This window comes from Pholcus phalangioides, unplaced genomic scaffold (genome assembly GCF_987345545.1).
Source record: "Pholcus phalangioides strain wild (caught in Gottingen) unplaced genomic scaffold, Ppha-v1.0 ptg000015l_1, whole genome shotgun sequence".
Taxonomy (NCBI): domain Eukaryota; kingdom Metazoa; phylum Arthropoda; class Arachnida; order Araneae; family Pholcidae; genus Pholcus; species Pholcus phalangioides.
The window spans coordinates 14,151,991-14,172,660 of NW_028301608.1; the positions used below are offsets into that span (position 1 = coordinate 14,151,991).

A 20,670-nucleotide genomic window follows, 5' to 3' on the forward strand; every position below is an offset into this window, starting at 1 on the left:
TTTCTATTCTTTTGTAGCCTTTTTCCATCTGATTGAAGAACACTTGTCCATAAGAGAACTGGAAAATTTGCAAGGAAAAAAAAAAAAGGATGCAATGACGAATAGAGCTTCAGCCTATTGCTCAATAAATTTCAGTGATGATGAACACAACAATGAGATCTAAGACGCTGGTGCAAACAATGATGGTGCCAATAAGAAATTAAGAGGGTCCTAAAATAGATAAGAATAGCATGTTGGCTTGAAAAAAAATTATTATTGCTACTGAAAAATTAGTGGAAAGGTACAGGGGCGTAGCCAGAAATTTCGTTCGTGGGGCGGGGGGGGGGACCAAAGTGACAGAACAATGGATTTGGCCATCTTTTTTCCTTTTTTGGGTCATTTTCTCACATTTCGGGGGGGGGGCAGAACCCCCCAATTCCCCCCCCCCCTCGCTACGCCCTTGGCAAGGTAATTAGTTAGTGAAAAAATTAATTGCCGAATTTGGTGCCACCCGGTTATCTTAGCCGCTTTGGCCCAAACTCTCACTTCAGGTTTTAACAGTGAGACCGCGATTACACTATAAAAGTTATAGAAATTTTTTTTTTAAAGCTTGAAAAATGCATCGGTTGTAACCAATAGGCTTATTGGTTGTTTCTTTCAAATTTTGTGAAAGATCTTTTATCATACTTTTATAGTGCAATCCTGGGCTTATATATATATATAATATAATTGAATTATGATTGGCTGTGAATCATACTGGAGATGCATGATACTGTGTTGATTTTTTTTTATCCACCATTCTTGAGTAATGTTGAAGTAAAACATTATTGGTACATGGTACGATGGATGGTGTTTCATTATTCAGGATGCACAACTGGACTCCCATGAATTCCATCATTACTTTTGTTTTTTACATTTTTAATTAAATTAACCATTCATACAGACTAACCAAAAATCTTTGACAAAATTGCAGGGCGTGCTTCTCGCATGGGTAAATGGGGCCCTCGAAATAGGCTGCTTTTTGTGTTACGAGTTTCTCCCTATGCCTCAAAAGAATTGGTGCTGCCATCTATATTTGATGCTAAAAATCAACTGATAAATGTGTGTTCCGTGTTATGATTTAAGAAATCTGGCACCCAGCATTGAAAATAAAGGGAACGGCTGCTCTCAGCACCCCACTCCTTCCAAATTTCTGAAGGCACCAAGGTTCTGGATATTACTGCATTAATAAGGGCGGTATTCACTGACATGGTCTAAACTATAGTCAAAATTTTTTTATAAGAGATCGACACGGATTGGTTAAATTCAGGTTTTTAATCAATCTATGTCGATCTCTTATCCAAAAATTGTGACTACAGTTAATGTCGGTGAATACGTCCCTTAAAGTAGTCAATCCAAAGCTATTTCATAAATTTTGATTTAAACAACAGAGGTTTTCAGTTGATAAACTACAACACGCGTGCGAGCGTCAGCCAATGAGCTGCTCTATTAAAGAACTCATAACTCCGTACAGTGTTAAAACTAGATTGCACTGATTTTTAGTTTGTTTCTACAGATCTCAATGTTAATTAACATACGATTATAACTTCCATCAGCTGATCACGATACAAAATAGTTGAGAAGCATAATTTCTGGTGCATGAGCCGACATTGGAAAAAAAAAAAAAAAAATGAAACCGCCGAAAAAACCGCGTAAAAACGTACTGCCGGAAAATATTGATTATTTCCCGCGCCCAGTGCATTGTGGGTAGACAGAGGACTCGGCAGAAAACCTCCTTTCGACCAATCAAAAATAAGGCTTTCAGCTAGCTTGTCCAATGAAAGAGTGGAGATTGTTAGCAGAATAGTCAAATGGACGGAAGACACCGTACGCATCTGAATTCAGACTGAGTGGATCGTTCGCCGCTATAATTAATTAAAGGGTCGGAATTGTCTATCGTGACTATTTGGTCGGAATTCATATTTGACGTCCATTTGTGCTGATCTTAATTTCTAAGGTACGTAAAATTCCACGAATTAGTTATTTATTTCCTGTCGAAGGTGTGGCGTTAGAGTTTCAGCATTATTGACTCCGAAGATTTCGAAACTTTATTATTTATAAATACACTGCAATTGGATTTTTTAATCGCGTAACGAAAAAAATCCGAGAACTATAATTTCTCTTGTAAGGAAAATGTACATTATAGGGAACTTTTTAAACATTAATTATGACGGGTTTGATTACTTGACCATACTGTAATAGTTACTACTTCACCGAATATTGTTTCAGATGTTGCGCATAAAGTTTCTTTAATGTAAAAAAATATCGGCATGGTTCTCAATTTTCATTATTTGTATTATTGTTACTTTGAAAGGAATTCCCATGGTTTTTAAACTAGTTTGAGATATTCTAAATATAGACTTGCCATTGCGTGCAGTGACATAACATAATCTGAGCCGAAATACTAAACCTAAGTTAGACGCCCATACTTCCATTAAAATTTGTCCAATTTAGGTGTTTCACAATACAGGTTAAGTATTTTGAGTATTCTTCGTTATGGGAATATGTTTGGTTCAATTTAAACACAGGTGTCCAGGTTGCAGAGGCATCCAAAGTGCCAGTAGATCTTATCCTAAACTAGCATTGAGTAAAAACTTCAGTATTTTATTAATACAAGTCTCTATTGGCTGGGGCGTGACGAATCCCAGGGCGATTTAAAACGTTGGTATTGATCAGGGTTTAAGCTGGATAAAAAAAATTTTCGCAAAAAAGCGAAAATGGGGGGGGGGGGGAAGCTTTAGCAAAATGCTACAATGCTAATGTAATGATTGATGGTTGGATCTCTAGTCGTTTCGTACCTCCTGTACGCATTTTTGAGGAAGTGGCTACTACTACTTTCGCATTCTACGATTTTCTTTTGCATATTGCGAAAAATGCTACCGTAGCTTAAACCCTACTATTGATGCCTAAAATTTCCTATGTTAGATTGCTCTATAGTTAGGGCAAAAGAATGCACTTGGCTCCTAAAATATTTGGTCAGTGCCTAGATTTTTCTCTCGATTTGTCGAGCATTGTAATTGGTGTGTGATCTAAATTTTTAAATGTAGTGTTTCAAATAATTATCTATGTACAGCAAGGCTAGACAAATCCCAGGCGTGAGGTCCCCATGGCGACTAAATAGGTATCGGTGTTCTCAATAATTTCTGTTTGTGTTGCCGTGAGGCCTAAATTGCAGGCCAAGAGCAGCACAAAGTGTTTTGATTTTATAGCAACATGTGAAAGAGGGTCATTATAGGCCCTGGAAAGTCTAAAGCAGCATTATATTTGGCCTTTCTCTGCAGGTGAAATTGTTTTTGTGCCTAGATTTTTTTTTTCTGTCCAGCTCTGATGTGCAGCAATATTGCTCTGGCTAGTTCTAAAAGTAAGATGTGCCTCCTTTCGAAACGGCTCGAGTTTACCTGAGGAAGGCAAGATAGTTTTTGAATTTGTGAAGGCAATCGATGATGTATTTTTAACCTGTTATATCGTGATAAAATAGTCTGAGAAGTAGCTACAGATTTTGGAAGCTGTTGAAAATGGAGAGCTCTTGCTCTATTTTCTAGATTCATTATACGAGGTGTCCAGGTTAAAATAGTGGAATCCCAATGTACGTTTTACCTTTTTTGTTTTCAACTATGCCTAAACATTGTTGCAACCATTATCTTGTGTGGCACATTTTTAAATGTTAGTTACAACTGTCTTGCAGGTCACCCAAACAAATAGTCCCAAAGCAGAATACGTTATCAGTGATGTACATTAGATTTAGCGATGAATAACATAATCGTCGAAAAGTGGTATACCTTAAATTGGGAATGTACCCCGAAACTAATAGCTTATTCCGAGAGAACTATATGCAGAATTATAAAAATTTTGTCTATTGAATTGATGTGGGTAGGCACGTACGTGTTGCCAGTTTTTAATTTCAGGCCGAGGTCATAACATTCACATAATGCCAATTCCTCCTGAAACCCCCCCCCCCCCCATGCAGGAAATTCTCAGGTGAACTTGTGTGAATTGCAGGGCTTGACGAATTCCAGGTCATCATTTCAATTGAAAAATTGATATTAACACGTGAAATTTTATGATTTACTAGCTTAGGTAAGAGATACGTTTACGTTAGAAATATTTGCTTGGCATCTAAATTTTATTGTCTACTTGTCCAGTCCTGGTGAATAGCAGTCTCACAATTTGATATTAATTCAGCGCAAGGCCATAGTCAGGAATAACTTTCAGGTTAGAAGGGAACCAAAGATTTATTAACACGGTTGTCATTTGTTCTGTTACTTTCTTATATTTAAGGGGGAGGAAAGAAATACAAACCTCTCAAAGTCCTATTTTGCTTTAGTTTATATTTTATTATACTGTCGTGATAACAGAATGCAATTGTTATAAAGTTGTTGGAACTTTAAAATATGGAGTGTCCTGTCTTTCAATAATGAAACTTCAGGCAGACCTTTCCATTGTTCTAAAAGTGTAAGGCAATGACTATCCCTCTCTCCCAGCGGTAGTGACGGAACTGACAGATCCAATGTGTGTGCACGCACACATGTATGAATTAACATTGTTGCCCTCTCTCTTGCATTTATATCATTCTCCTGCCAGTATCTCCACTATAAACATGTTTAAAATTATTTTACTGTGCATAGTTTTAAATGGGGTAAAATACAGTTACAGGTGATTAATTTGATTTTTTATTTTATTTAAAATACCTGGAAATGAAACAAAGTAATTTGAGAAGTTCTTGTTGACGTCAGCGAAACTAGTGAAACTATTCAGATTTACTTGGGACCAGTGTTGCCAACAATTAAAATTTTTTACCATATTCTTTATGAAAAACTAGCTGTAACTCTTTTACAATGGGTTTGTTTCCTTCAAAGTAGACTCTTCTAAGTTTTGACTGTTCTTTCTTTAACTTAGACTTGTTTTTCAAGTTTTCGCCTCTGACAATTTTTTTTCATTCTTTCTAAAGCATATCTATACTCCCAATGTTAGTAGTCTCAAACTTTATGGGATGCATAATTTTGGTTGTATAATTATTTTCTGGGAAAACTGTAGTTTGATAATTGTAATCATTAATACTGCGTGGGACTGAAATTAGTAGAGCTTGGGTCCTCACTAAGTGTACAGTGTGGGGGGGGGGATAATTTAATTCATACATAATTTTTCATAAAATTTAAATATAAACGTTAGTTCATTTAACTTTATTGAATATTTAACAAGATTTTAATATGAAGCCCTCTTATTACATTTTGCCTGGTAGCTATATATTTTCCCAGGATAACATAAAAATCAGGCAGTTTTTCAAATTTATGGTTGTCTTCCTAAGTATAATTTCCTTGATTGAATGTCGTATTATAAAAATGTTAACTTTAATTTTTATTGAAAGGATGGCGTCTGATAGGAAAGCCGTTATCAAGAATGCTGATATGTCGGAAGAAATGCAGCAGGATGCCGTGGAAATAGCTACGCAGGCCTTGGAAAAATACAACATAGAGAAGGACATAGCTGCATACATAAAGAAAGAGTTTGACAAGAAGTACAACCCAACCTGGCATTGTATAGTGGGCCGCAACTTCGGAAGCTATGTCACCCATGAAACGAAGCACTTCATCTACTTCTATTTAGGTCAAGTAGCCATCTTGCTGTTCAAGTCTGGTTGATCGTGTATTGTGCAGATGGACATTTTTATTTATGCAGCTGCATTTCCATTTTTATTCCCCGTTGTTGAAACTGCCTCATTTACGGTTTAAGTTGATCCTAGTCTATGGGCTAGAATTTTTTTTTTTTTGTTATCGTTCATATTGAAGTAAATATGTCAATGTTATTTGTAAATATTTTTATTAAACTATTCTTTTTACAACCGTTCTTTCACAACTTATAGCCTGAATGTATAGCTGCAATACCATTGAATAAGTTAGTATAAGTTGTCATCTTGAATCCAGCATCTTCGATTTTGTATTGGAAGTCTTCCTGTAAGAATGTAAAACCACTTCGAGCATCAAATAAATGTTTCTGTTCTTTCACTTATCAATTTAGCTCACTTATTCGGTAAAATATATATGTCATATAAATGGAAAAGCTTACCTTGTTTGGAAATTTTCTTATGCTTTCAACCAAATATTTATAAGATTTCCAGTCCCCTGCTATAATCTGACCAAGGCATGGTATGATCTGCATAGAATACCAATCGTAAAACCTGCGAATGTGAAAAGTTTTTAAATCTCTGTAATTTCTGTTCTGGAAAAAAATCTAATTCTATATAAAACTCTAAAAATGAATACATTTCTGATGACAAAGACTATCATCCTTATTAATAACCTATGGAAGAATACATTGAAATTTTATTGTAAAACCTCTATTTTCCTGTGGCAGTTATAACTTTGTCAACTATTTATCAATCAGGTGAAATGTATCTATAGTCCGTTTCAGGTTAACTTTGTAGTGAAGAGGAACCTCGTCACTCGTTGCTATGCCAACAAAAGTCTCTTAACCAATGTATCGATGCGCGGTCTCGGTAAGGTATGGAAGATTTCTAGGATATCGAGCCAAAATGTCGTGGTTGCTATAGATTTTTGATAATGGTAACCACTATTTTTTTATAATTTAAAAATTTCAAATGAAGAAACGTGGGTTCTAAACGATATTTTTTTCAAAATCACTAAAAAAATTAAAATATTCTGTATAAAGGATCATCATAAAAACTCCGATTTACGGGAACTTTATTTTGCGACGAAGGAGTACATGCTCTACCTTTCTCTCCACTGCAAAGTTAACCTGAGGACAACAGGTAACCAGTTTTAAAAATTAAGGAATATAAGAGCAAATGTCATGTATTTGTATATGAAAATCTCTCGCTTCAAATTTCATACACCAAGACTCGTTTCTGTAAAGCAAATCCGTGTTTTTCTTTTTGAAAAACTAAAATGTGTAATGTCGTCATAAAGCTGCTGTTCATATTCCTAAAATAAAATTCTGGTACATGTGGGCACAACATAGTGGACCAGTGAGTTAATCTCTCCACACTTACATTGATCATTTAACAACTTTTGTATTGATTAAGAAGAAAGGGGCATGATTTACACCCAGATTATTAACACTGTACCTTGAATGTGGATTTTTTTTTTTATAGTAATAGTGCTTATGTTATTCCTGATCTCAAATTCTTTGGGGGGGAAATAAAAATTCTGGTTGTAAGATACCAATGACGTTTATGTAGCCAAGATAATGGCACTGGGAATAACATAAATACCTTCTCCTGCAAGATTATGATCTATATGAATTGTGATATGTTGCTAAACGCAGGATCTTTGGCCAGTTTTGAAAAAAGACAAAAAATAAAACTTGCCCTGAGAAGCAGACCCATATATTCCTTAGCTTATTCTGCATCTTTTATATACCAGAAGAAGCTACACAAAGATATATATGATATGGAAAGAATTAAATTTTTGAAAATAGGACCACAAGTATTCTGGATTGCTAACATGTGGTGTTAAAAGTCAGAAAAGGAGTCAACTGGATGGCAAAAGCCTCAGTGCAAAGCTTTGACGTCACTGAAGTTGTCTATTTCACCTGTAGCCCTTGGATATAGTAGTCTGGCATATGTGAAATCTACCTTTTTTTTACAGCATTTCCAGTGACTATAAATGGACGACTTCAGTGATGTCACGAGCTTCGCATGGTGGCTTTCTGTTATAGGTGTTGATCAGACAGTAAAATTGAAAAATTTAGAGACGTTCATCTCCAGCAGTAGATAGAAAATGGTTTATGACAGTGATATACAAGATTCAAATGTAGGGGTATGCATTGCATATTCATGAATTATTGGACAGGGTACACCAATTTAAATCAGCTTGAGTAAAATCACTTGATTTTTAAAAAAAAAAATAATTGATTTGAATAACAATTTAAATTTTTTTTCTTTACATAATGTTAATGACATTGAAGTGAAAGTAACCTGGCATCGTATGCGTTATTGATATGTGGTAAAGTGCATGATTGAAAGTATAGAAGATCTTTGGGGTAATATAGACGTGAACTTAATTCCAACATCCATGGGCATGAATGCAATGCCGTCATTTTCAATCATCAATTCATTTACCAGAGCTATTGTTTAGAACTTTGCTACTGTATCTAACATTTTGTTTAGCTTTCTGAGCAATAATTATCTTAATTTTTTATGGCATTTTGGCTCAAAAAAGGGGGATAAACATGAGTAATCTTACCAGCTCAAAAGTGGATTCTCAACTTGACTGAATTCCAAGCACAGAAATCTTCCACCACGTCGTAAAACTCTATGAGCTTCACACAGTGCCTAAATATATAGAAATTTTCAGTGAATCCCTTGACAATTTAGAGTTGGCATTGTTAATTTTAGTTTAAATCAAACATTAGGTATTCAACACAACCCCAGTCAAAAAAATTTGAAGACGGCTGGTAAAACATCATCCAATAGGCCTATACCAGGTAATGGTTCTAAGTCTTTTCTCACAACATTTCCCTTTCATAGCCAAAAACTTGCATTGCACCCCCCCACAATATTAAACAATTTTTTATCTATGAATCTTACTATGTAACACTAGCTGCACACAGCTAGGGGAACTTTGTCACTGTTTCTGGAGGTCATGGAAGCAAGCAGAGAAAGCTTCAACTATAATGCAGTCAAACGCCATTTTAACGAATTCTGTTATCGTGTAAAAATCTTGTTTAAGCGAACACTATTCTAATCCCCCAGATAAGTTTACATAGGAACAATACAAATACCTGGTCTCCTAGATTTCGTTACAATGGGATTGGACTATACTTCTCGAAACATTTTTTCACAGCCATTTGTATTACTGCGCAGTATCTTCATTATGTTTCTTTTTCAGTGGCATTTTCGTATGGGGAAAGGAAATAAACACTGCAAAAATGTGTGTGGTTTGCATGTGGCAGATGTATTGGAGAAGAGACGTTTGGCCAGAAATTTTTGGACTGATACAGTGGGGTGAGGCTTTGCGTTATCATTCAACAAGAACCACTGTTCAGACATTGCTGCCAAATTGCTGGACAAAAATGCTTTAGCAAGTCAAATGTAAAAGTATTAGGTTAACATTTTGCCCTTCATGGTGCATCAATCTTTTTCAAATCTTTTTTCAAAGGTTTATGATTCACTTTTTTCATTGATGGTGAAACACAACCTTGCCATTTGACCACTTGATGTCCATCAACCTTGTCTCATCTTCAGCAATAATATTTAACACAAATGTGAGATCAATTGTGGTCATAAAATTAATGCCATAAAAAAGTTATTTTTTTACATGAGTAGCAATCTGCAGTATTCACCAATGGTAAATTTTTAAATTAGCATGTCCTTGAATCTTTCTTCATGAGCGGCCACTCACACATGTAGCTAAGAGGGTGGCCATTTTTTCAACACTTTAGCAACAATTGTTAACAACTTGTGTAACTTTTAACTGCATGAACCAACAAGCTAAGCAACGGGTAGCTAAACACAGCCCTGCCACCTAGTGAGTTTTCATGGAAACACTTCCAAGGCCATGTACAGCCGAATCTCGTTATAACGAACTCCAAGAGACTAGAGAAATTGCTTCTGTATAACAAAATTTTGTTATAAAGGAATTCCAGGTTTTTACATTGTTCCCATGTAAACTTATCTTAGGGATTAGAAAAGTGTTCGTTGAAACAAGATTTTCGCTATAACGGTATTCATTAAAACGGGATCCGACTGTATTTTCAGAAAACATATTGTATGACTACATAACACCTATGTCTTATGTTTGAATATCACGGTAAAGAACTAAAAATCATTCCTGGAAGTTTTCTGATAAAGTAATGTTGCACTACTGATCATACAATAAACTATACTATAAATTAACCCCTTCATGATCAGGGATGAAATATCTCATTCAAATGAAAGAAATTCATTCTGGCTCTCCCTATTTTTTTTTTTACCTCTTTTCTCATCATCATGAAGCTTCATTGTAACACTGTAAACGGAAGCAGTTTTTTCCCTCCTTGTTCTTTCTGTACTCCTACTTAGTTATTCCTCTCCAACATATAATGTATCTTTGTTTACTTATGCTAGGAAAGTTATCTACGGTCAACCCTGTTGTCATAATAAACTTTGGATCAAGAAAAAAAAAATTGGCTTGTTTTATCCAAATCTTATAAGAGAACCATCCACATGGGAGAGGATCAGACTTGTTCATTATAAACTGGGACCTAATCTTCCACGTGATAGACAAGCCCCAGTGGAACATAAAACACCCTAAAAACCTGTGCTGGACAAATCTCCAAAAATTTACATGCCTGAAAAATACTTTTAACATTACCAGATTTATTTATTTCACAATAAAAATTTAAAAATATTTCTCATTGTTCACGAACACACAAAATACTTTCATATAGTAGTTATTCGCATAATTGTAAAAAAAAAATCATAACGAACATGCAAAATTTTAAATATAAATCATGATTTGAATCTGCCTTATCACCACTGTGACTGTTGATATGATGAAAACCAGCAGAGCGTTTCCCAATCTTAAGACCAAGATCCAAGTGAAAAAATTAAAGGTTTTGACAAATTATGCACAACATATTACATTGCTTTAAGCAGGCAGTGTTAATTTCTTAGTCTATTCCTATGTTTGTTTATATCCAATCCAGGGCCGCAACTAGATGCTTGGTCACCTGGGGCAAACACACATTTTAACGCCCCCTTGCAATGCTGAAGGAGGTTTCAGAATGAAATTTGCGCCCCCCCCCCGAGTCTAGCGCTCGGGGCACGAGACCCGCCTGCTCCCCCCTAGTTGGGGTCCTGTTTACATCTTTCAAATATGTGCGCACAATCAATAAAATTCATTTTATAGCTTCTATTTAAATATTATATGGGGTTTCAAAAAAATATTCCATTAAAATTTTATTAATCAGTCGATTAATCAATCAAAAATTTTTAATTCAAGTTGAAAATTTTAATCGATTCCCATCCCTAACTTTTATAGATAAATTTTCCAAAAAAAAAATATTTGACACATTTTAAGATAAGTTTTTACAGGTAAACCTAAAAATGTCTAACTCAATTGCAGGAAACATGAAATCATGTCCACTGCACAGTATGAATGAATACATACACTTTCAACACTCTCAGTGGAACTGACAAGATATCTGGCCTCCTTAAAAGACTATTATTGTAGCATTAACAGGGTCAGATATTTTTTATAGATTTTCAATATGGATCACTTTTTCCCTGTACCTTCTCTCCTACTTTGCTTTGCACCTACTGAAAATAGGAAGAAAGCCTAATTTATTAGAAAGATATGGCATTTTATAAAAGGTTCAGTGATTTTTACTATGCCCCAGGTAGGGTTGAAATAAACAAAATATTAACGTAGAAGAGAAACAATTCTTACAAAAAATAGTTTGACTTATTTCATCGATAAATGGTTACTCAAATTGAATACACTTGCGCAATTGTCATTACTTTCCAGGTAGTCCAGAATCTGCTTACACTTAAAATTGTCACAGATAATATGTCCTCTCGTTTATCAGACTACTACTATTTTTTTACACACCTGGACTTATGAGAGTTGGATAAATTGGAAGTCTATTATACTTCATGTTTAGTAACAATTATTGTCTTACTTGATCAATCATGGCAACATTTCTTATTCCAAATGCAATAGTATAAGCATCAAAAGTATTGTCTGGAAATGGAAGAGACTCAGCAGTTCCGAGAACACAGGTAATTGCTGAAATGCAACAAACATATCTAAATGAAATTTGAAAAATTTTATTTTTCATAATTAAAAATTATGAAATAGTATAAATAATAAATAATTATGAAAGACCAAAGAAATATTTTTTGAAGGGGAAAATACATTTTTCAAATGTATCTGTAATATTGCTTCAGTATAACAGTTATTCATATCGTTGACATTTAAATTCTTTTAAAACTCTCGTAAAATAATGGGAAAAAAAACCTTCGATTAAGTTAATTTTTCTAAATGAAACTTTGCACATCAAATTGATCGAATAAAATTCAATAGGTTTGTGTGTAGGTACATATGAACAGTTCACATACAACAGACAGAGCTGAAAGCTCAAGTATCTGAGCATCTCTACAGAGGGTAGTGTGAAGATAATTGCCCATGAGAGAGATGTAATGACATAATTTTAGGTGCATCACATTAGTGCGTAGGTGCTATTTGAGGGTAACCATTGATATATAGTTTGGAGTTCTGTGGGTGCTCGGGCACCTGCACTATAGTAGCACAGGATCAAGCACCCCCCTTCCCAGAATAAATTCTGAGGGTGCTTGGTCCCATATACATATGTTGATATTTTAATAGTGGCAACAATGCTGTAGTGACGCCATGAAATGGAGCCAGGCAATGTCATTCATACCACAGGTAAGTAAAATGCCTACCTTCCCTCAGAGCAAAAGAACTTGCTCTTCTCCCAACATGCGCATGCCAAATGATAACAGGAAAAAGAGCAGTTGTGAACAAGGTGTCACAGAATACAATCCAGGGCCACAACTAGATGCTTGGTCAGTCGGGGCAAGCACACATTTTGGCGCCCCCTCATAATGTCGGAGGAGAGGTTAAAGAGTGAAATTAGAGCCCTCTCTAGTCCGGCGCCTGAGGGACCAGACCCGCCTGCACCCCCCTAGTTGCAGACCTGATACAGTCGCAATGTTTTTGACTGTTTTCGCAATGTTCGTCGCCCAATTGTTCTGGCCTTTAATACACCAAAATTACACATATTATAAATACTGTCTCTCTTAAGGGGGATAAAATAGTGTTGTTGTACAAAATATAGTAGTATAATTAGTTGTGTATATAGAGAGATACTCTTAAAATAGAAATATGATCATACTAAATAAGTAATTGATATGGGTTTGTGATGTAGTAAATATATGTAATGTTGCTTAATAGTTAATATTATTACTAATTATTAGTAATAATTATAATTACTACTAATTAATAGCAGGATAATATATATATAATATTAAAAAATTAGGAATATGTACAAATGTGTTTTCACAATTAGCGAATTGGCCCTGATAACTCCTTTTTTAACATGACATACTGTTTCTTTCCTTTTGGTTTTCTTGGGAGAAAATAGGAGAAATGTGAATGATCCTGGGGTTCTGAGTCTCATATGTGTATGTGAGATATATCTAAAAAATTGTAATATAAATTGAATGCTGTATATATAGCATTTAATAAATGAACAAATTAAATTTGATGACCTACAATGTTATTGCAGAAATAGTGACCGGGAAGGCACGTTCCCATGTTGTCACGGCTGTATTTGTGCACCTTTAAAATTTTTAAATGCCCTTTTGGGTGAGAGCTTTGAAAAATGCAAGCAAAATTAATAAATCTACATAAAAAGTCGGCTTTAACACTTGCACCTGTAGATGGTAGCTGGATAGGGAGGTATGTAATGCGATCACCGCATTTTGGTACCTAAACAAACCAACGATGGTTCAAGATTCAGAGGAGATGGTTAAAAATTGATTGTGTTAGAGGTCGCAATGCATGACATTGTCACTAAGAACTACTGCCATTCATTGCGACTTCTTGTACACTACTCTTTCTATCACACTCAATTTATAATTAGCTCTTGCCTCAAAAACATTGCCACATTATACTGACCGGCTTATCCACAACTGCTCTGTTACTGTCATCACTGTGCATGGGGGGGGGGGAAATCCATTTGCTCTGAGGGAGGATAGGCATTTAACTTGTGGTATAAACGACATAGCCTGGGTCCACTTCACAGTGTTACTACAGCACTGTTGTCACTATTAAAAAATCAACTCAGGTGTATCTCAAACTGAGCTCTCATGGGTCAACAGAACTTTAGATACCCATGAAAAGTTTCAGAAGTGAATACAAGTTTTGTGATTTCCAGTATTGGAAATACAAATGTCCGAACAGGAAAATTGCCCAAACAGATGGTTCAAATACAGAAGCTAAATGATTAAAATAACCTTTATCCAGTCCAGCACTTTTAACTCTTTCTTTGCATACAGATATCATGCTCTCATTTACATCTAATACAACAGCATGGCTCCTTACAGGAGCTTCATCTGTAACTTTGTTTCCGTCTGCAGTCGATGGAAATTTTTTCTTGATGTAATAGCTATCTCCGTTCGATGCCTGAAGAAATCTGAAAGCTATGTCACCTAAAAAGAAAAAACATACAATCAAACTCTGCATTTATAAACTGCTACCAGTCAAATAAAAAAAACACAACCCCCTACCCTCATCAAATTCATATATTTCCCCGAGTAATTTTAAGTTTTATAAACAATCCAGTTCCCATTCTGGTCTAGCGCAGAATATACAGTCATATCTTGAATAATGAAAAAGTAATTTGTTCTGGAATCAAATTCGTTAGCTGAAATGTTTGTTAGCCAAAACATAATTTTCATAGGTTTCTGTAGAGAAAATAATTTAATTCGTTCACAGTATAGCCCAAAATTTGAAGACAAGTTTTTAAAATAATTAAAAGCACTATATATACAGTGGCGGATCATGATTTTGGGAGGCCCCAGGCGCAACCTGATCTGGAGGCCCCCCCTATCACGGGCGGATTAAAGGTAGGGGCTGTCAACCCCCCCCCCTTCCCCCCCGAGAGCAGAAAAATTAAATGGAAAAAAAAAATGTTTTCTACGTTTTTGACTGAGTAACAAACCAAGAAAATAAATTTGCTTAAAAAAGGGGGAAAATTCAGAATTTTTTCCAAAAAAAATCAGAACCGTCCTGAAAAATTGAACACATGGTCACAACCACCGCCCCCACCCACAAATTTGCGTTTATCCACCACTGCACCCTTTTGGCCCTAATAAGAACGAGATGGTTCACTAAAATGAACAATATTATGAAAATCATAACTTTTTTTTTATTTTTGCATCACCAAAACCATGAACACAAAAATAAGATAAGGAAATATAATGATATTCTCTGGTACTAGATGAAAAATAATCACACTCCCATTAAAAAAAAAATCACAGTAAAATTCTGCATCATATTTTTAGTAATCTAAGATGTCCGTCCTGGTGCCTTCAGCCACACGGCAAAAATGGAGATCCGTCATAGTTTTAGTAATTTAATATTACTGATTAATAAAGATTTGATAATATCTCAAATATAATATATTCATGACATGAATGTCGCTCTCCACTTGTTAATACAAGATATACGGAAGACTGGATGTTGTGAAGATATTTATTATTTGAGATGTTAATTTTTTAAGGAAGGAAAAAACTCATCTCTGCCTCTACCGGGAGTCGTAGGGACCCGGGTTCGACTCCCGGTAGAGGCAGAGATGAGTTTTTTCCTTCCTTAAAAAATTAACATCTCAAATAATAAATATCTTCACAACATCCAGTCTTCCGTATATCTTGTATAATATATTTGATTTGATATAAAGATACTGATAATATTTAATAGAAAAACATTTCTTCAATAGAGGGAATAGAGGGAAGAAATTATATCAGAGTAAATATAAGAATTATATTTTTAATGGAAGAAATTAGTTCAGAATGAATTAAATTTAATGAAAGAAATTATTTCAGAATGAATTAAAATTATTGTCAATGAAAGAAATTATTTAAAAAATTTTTTTTAGAAATTATTATTTTTTATTTGTTTATTCTATTTTATTTTTACTATTATTATATTATTATTATTTTCTCTTTCAGCCACCTCGTTGGGCACTCTGCCTGTTGTGGCCTTTTCCTTTGTATTATTTGTATTCAGAGTGAATAAAAATCTTCTATATTATGCCCCCCCCCCCCGTTTCGTTTAATAACGAAAAATGCCACAGTATAACATTGTGGCCCGCGTACTTTATAAAATGTTTCAATATGGCCTGCTATGCCTCAAAGGTTGAAGACCCCTGCAGTAGACTCTCGCTAATCCGGTACGTATGCCGTATCCACGGTGTGCCAGATTTTACCGAAATTGCTGGATTAACTTTGAAGAAACCCATTGAAATAATATATGAAATTTCGTGCAAAGACATAGTCAGGACTTGATCAGCAATTAAGAAATATTAGAACGTGTTAAGGGGTTAGGGCATCAGGAGAAAAGTGACACCACACCACCTAAATATCCTGGACTACTGGACGTGCTGGATTAGAGCACGATCGAATTCTCGAGAGACTACTGTAGTTGAATTGAAATGCTCAAATAAAAATTTATCAGATAATTTATATATTTTTAGTTTTGCTTACCGTTATTTTTGGAGATTCTGCAATCTAAATCCTAAAGGAAATCTTGAGGATCGGCATGAAAATTTTTTTCATTACAATAACACACATTACAATTACATTAGCAATAAACACTTTTCGGTCTGACACAAAGATGTTGTCTACCCAAGCCTCCTTGACGAATCAAAAAATGTAGCTCTTTTTTTTAGAAAGAAGGAAAAGAAACCCCCTTGATTTTTTTCAGCCGGGGAGGGAGTGTTAAAAGAGAAACAGAAAAATCACGTGATTCAGAATGCATGTCATTCAGCATTCATTTCAAACCCCACTTTTTTTTTGTCATATGGTCGTATGGTTCCAGTCATAGATTGCAAATGTATATGTTGTTTGAACCAGCTTATAGTATTTCATTCAAACAAGTGGGAGACAAAATCACAATAAGAGCTCTACTACATTCATTTTAATTAGTACGACTGTCTCTTCCTGTCGATGTCGCCGCTTGCCGATAGCCATCTTGTCATCCATTATACTGTATACAAAAGCTTACACCAAAGCTGTCGTATTATTGGCGCCCATAAGCATAAAAGCATTTAATACTGTGGAATGAGACATCTGTTTATGCCTTCACTCCAATTTTCATTTCGGACAGACATTAGGACCTGCTGTTCTCACCCCTCCTCCTGCTTGTGCGCTTAGGGAAATACTGTTTGAAAATGACCCTCCCTGAATGATCGCTTTACAATGTCTCTTCTTTCTTTGTCGGGGAAGAACTGGCCCTTGAGAGCTGCGTCTTGTAAATTGTTATAGGTACAGTATACATTAAAAAAAAAAAATTACGGTTAAAAAAAAAAAAAGGGAGAGCAGATACTGTACTTAGTTCAAGAGATTTGTTGATGCGCATGTAAATTCATATGTAGGATGAAGCACACAACTATTTGGAGGCCCCCCGCTCTGCCGAGGCCCCAGGCGCGCGCCTCATGCGCCTGTGCGGTAATCCGCCACTGTATATATATATATAAATAAAACACTCAAGGCTTTTCAGAATCAGATGAAGGAGAATTTAATGGAAGATGAGAAAACAGAGATATTTCTATTTTACATTGTGCACACAACTTACGTTCATAGGTGTCCCGATATGTGATGTGGCCAGCTTATTTTTGTGTCTCATACATTCAGGTAGGAAAGATAATCTTTTAGAATGTACAAACCATTCAATCTGATCTGAACAGTCTTATACTGAGAGGATCTGAGTGCATTAAAAACATTCGTCTTGGTCTTATTTTCTTTTAAGGTATTTTTCTTTTGGCTTTATCATCCAATTTACATGATATGTCTAAAAAAGCTTTCCGAATGGGAAATAGAGGCATATCTGGAAAATGATTTTGAGGCAGACATAAATCAATCGGGCTTGAGTGACAGTAATTCTGATGCTGTAATTCTTTGTTAGCACCTGAGTGGTGCAGTGGTAAGATGCTTGTCTATCTACCATGTAGGTTACCATCAGGTTCGTGGGCTGAATCCTGGAGATATAACATAGATAACAAGTTCTTTCCCTAAGTGGACCCAAAGCGACTAGTGATAGATGGCGCCTTCATTTCCGACCCAAATCGATTAGTAGTAAATGGCTGTAAGATAATATGACCAGAGTTGTGTGAGGTAAAGTAGTAATTTTGATGACGATTATGTGAGAATTCAGATCCCAACGCGCTGCTGGGCTTTTATTGAGTATTTTTAGCAGAATTTGTATTCATTAGCTGAGGCTCAAAAAACTAAAAAAATCGAGGTTAAATGAATTATATTGATTTTACAGTTGATAAATTCTCATATTGAACACTGACGTGAAAAATCGGACAATAAAAGATAATTTTATGTGAAATAAATTATGAATTATACCTATTATGATGATAGAAATATAAGTGTAAAACTTATTAGAGGAAATACTCGCAGTGAAAATTTTTCAATTTTTACAATATTTTGAGTTTCACTCTAATCTTTGTCAAAACAACATATAAACGTTATTTCATAGTTACCAGTTCCACAGGCAACATCCAGAAGCTTGGTACCAGGCGTTGGATTCAAGATCTGTATGAGACAATCTTTCCATAGACGATGGATACCAGCACTCATAACGTCATTCATCAAGTCATATTTGGAAGCCACATTAGTAAACACTGTTTGAACTGAAAACATAATTGAGAAGAAAAAATTAAATTTGAACAGAAGAGATGATATTTTCAATCAAAACATTCCAAGGTCACGAATTCTGACTTTTGTAACTTCTTTGATGACCATGGTCCATCGACCACCTAACACAAAGACCCCCCCCCCCAATAGCCAGGTCTTACGGTGAAATATTTCAATGCCTATGTTACGCTATAAATAAAAATATACTGAATGATAATTTTTACACACTTGTTCTATTTGGATCATTTGAAAAGGATCTAAAACAATAGATATCTGATTCAAATGCCAAGGCAAATATTCGCTGCTTTTACACCCCAAGGGCATACTGGAATACTGGTTTGTAAAAAAATGGGGATAGTTGCTCTTAGGTCCTTATTAAGAGTTAACAGTTAAAAGTAACTGTTCCGCAAAACAGGACAAAAAAAAAACTTTTGTTACATTTTGCTTTTACATACTTTTTAAATTATGCTGCATGAGGGAGGAAAGGATTACATTGTTGCTCGGCTGAAAGAGTATCTAGTTTGCCCTGGGTATAAAGCCCCCCCCCCCCTTTGAGTGCTCGAGAGCACATTTGCAATTTTTTTCAGGGGCAGCGAGCACCATCGTATTAAGAAAATCTAATGGGTTTTTGTCACCATGAAATAGTGGTTTGATAGTCATTCTCGGGTGCCAATGTAACCCCTGGTGTACATCACAATATTCATGGACATTAAGGCAGTAGCATACACAGAATTTTTAATAGGGGAGAATACAGTTTTTACTGTAAAAATATGCCATAATCTTGGCTTGGGGAGGCTTTAGCCCAACCCCTACCCCTCTGTTTGCATACAACAACGCAACAGGAGATTGGGAACCCTGTTTTAGAGGGTTGCAAATACTGGTTTTTGCATTGGGCAGTAAAACACCTAAGCCTGTCTCTCTACATAATAGTTTATCATCAAAGACAGAATCCCATCATTAGCTTATTTGACTAATGACAAACACAAATATCAGATAAATTATAATAGATTCTATAGCAGGGGGGGGGGGGTGTCATCAATGAATTGTTAAAGCTTGTCAAGCTTTGTTAAAATGTGTGTAGTATAGCTGAGAGGGGCTAGTGAGACTCAGTAAAATGTAAAAAGCAGCCTATGCTCTGTCTTCATTACTTATTCATTAGTCGTTGCATATTCATTAGTTTTCAGAGAGGGGGGAGGGGCTGAGTCCCCTCATAAAATCTATTTGGGGGGGGGACGCGCTGAACCGGTGCCCATGCATGTACCTACAACACTACTGACCTCGTTGGCGTTTTTCGTCGTTCGTGACAACTTCGAACCCAAAATAATTCTTCTCTTCTTCCTTCAGTCTATGATCTTGATCTAAATTGCGACCGCTGTGAAAGAAACGTGAAGAAAGGAGTGATTTCAAAGTACGCGATTTTATTGCTTTGCAAACACCACTCATCATGCACTAAGTTCGGACAAATCAAAAATTTTGAATAGTACACACACACAATGTTTACATTCTCTAATTTAAGGGTAGATATGAATACTCTGGTTATCCGACCGTTTTGGTTTCGGTTAACTAACAATCTTTAAAATAGATGAGGAAATTTAAAAAAGAAGAGATAAATTCACATGAAATAAATATAAATGGAATATAATTCAAGTAACTTTGAATATTTCTGGAATTCAGTTTTATTTTTTTGATATGCCGTGAAGGTAAAAAGACCAAAATCATGCAAACGTTCCGTAAATAATCTCGTTCCTTATCCTCCTTGGTACGTTATTGTAGCGTAGCGTCAACTGGTTCATACTAGTTCTTTGGTTAACAGCATATCACTAATCTGGGTCCCAAGTCATTCGGGCATTGCCATTAATGAAACTATTGACAATCATGTTCGTACTGTAGCTTCTACTACTGTTGATCTTCTACCTTCTAGCCTTTATGTAGAGGACATTCGTTCTCTTTACTATCGCCACTTCAAGGAAAATATTCGCAATGCTCTTTTCTTATCTATTCCTGAGTTTAGCTCCTTCTATAACTGCTGCCAGAACTTCTCCCCTTTGTTTTCGAATAGAAGGTTGGAATGTTTATTTTACAAACTTATTTGCAATAGAGCTCCCTTGAACGAATACCTACATCGTATTAAGAAAATGGCTAACCCTCTCTGTCTACAATGCAAGATTCCTGAAACTTCCTCTCACTTTTTGTTTTCTTGTATTAGGTTCTCCCAGGTTCGGTTCTCAACTTTTAATTCTCTTTCTCCACCAGTTAGGTGTTGGTCC

The 20,670-nt window shown here is 35.5% G+C and overlaps 2 protein-coding genes across 2 annotated transcripts; one reads left to right on the plus strand and one right to left on the minus strand.

Moving 5' to 3' along the window:
• The first annotated feature begins 1,763 nt into the window (after window positions 1-1,763).
• Window positions 1,764-6,020, plus strand: LOC149075494 (dynein light chain 1, cytoplasmic). Its single transcript, XM_089242861.1, has 2 exons — window positions 1,764-1,975; window positions 5,384-6,020. Exon 2 carries the CDS (start codon window positions 5,385-5,387, stop codon window positions 5,655-5,657), a length of 273 nt encoding a protein of 90 aa, XP_089098987.1. The 5' UTR covers window positions 1,764-1,975; window position 5,384; the 3' UTR covers window positions 5,658-6,020.
• Coq5 (ubiquinone biosynthesis protein COQ3, mitochondrial) lies at window positions 5,819-19,916 on the minus strand. Its single transcript, XM_089242859.1, has 7 exons — window positions 19,681-19,916; window positions 18,250-18,399; window positions 13,997-14,191; window positions 11,638-11,744; window positions 8,220-8,308; window positions 6,082-6,193; window positions 5,819-5,967 (listed from the first exon to the last, which is right to left on the minus strand). The coding sequence occupies exons 1-7, from the start codon at window positions 19,847-19,849 to the stop codon at window positions 5,866-5,868; spliced, it is 924 nt and encodes a 307-aa protein (XP_089098985.1). The 5' UTR covers window positions 19,850-19,916; the 3' UTR covers window positions 5,819-5,865.
• Window positions 19,917-20,670: the final 754 nt, after the last annotated feature.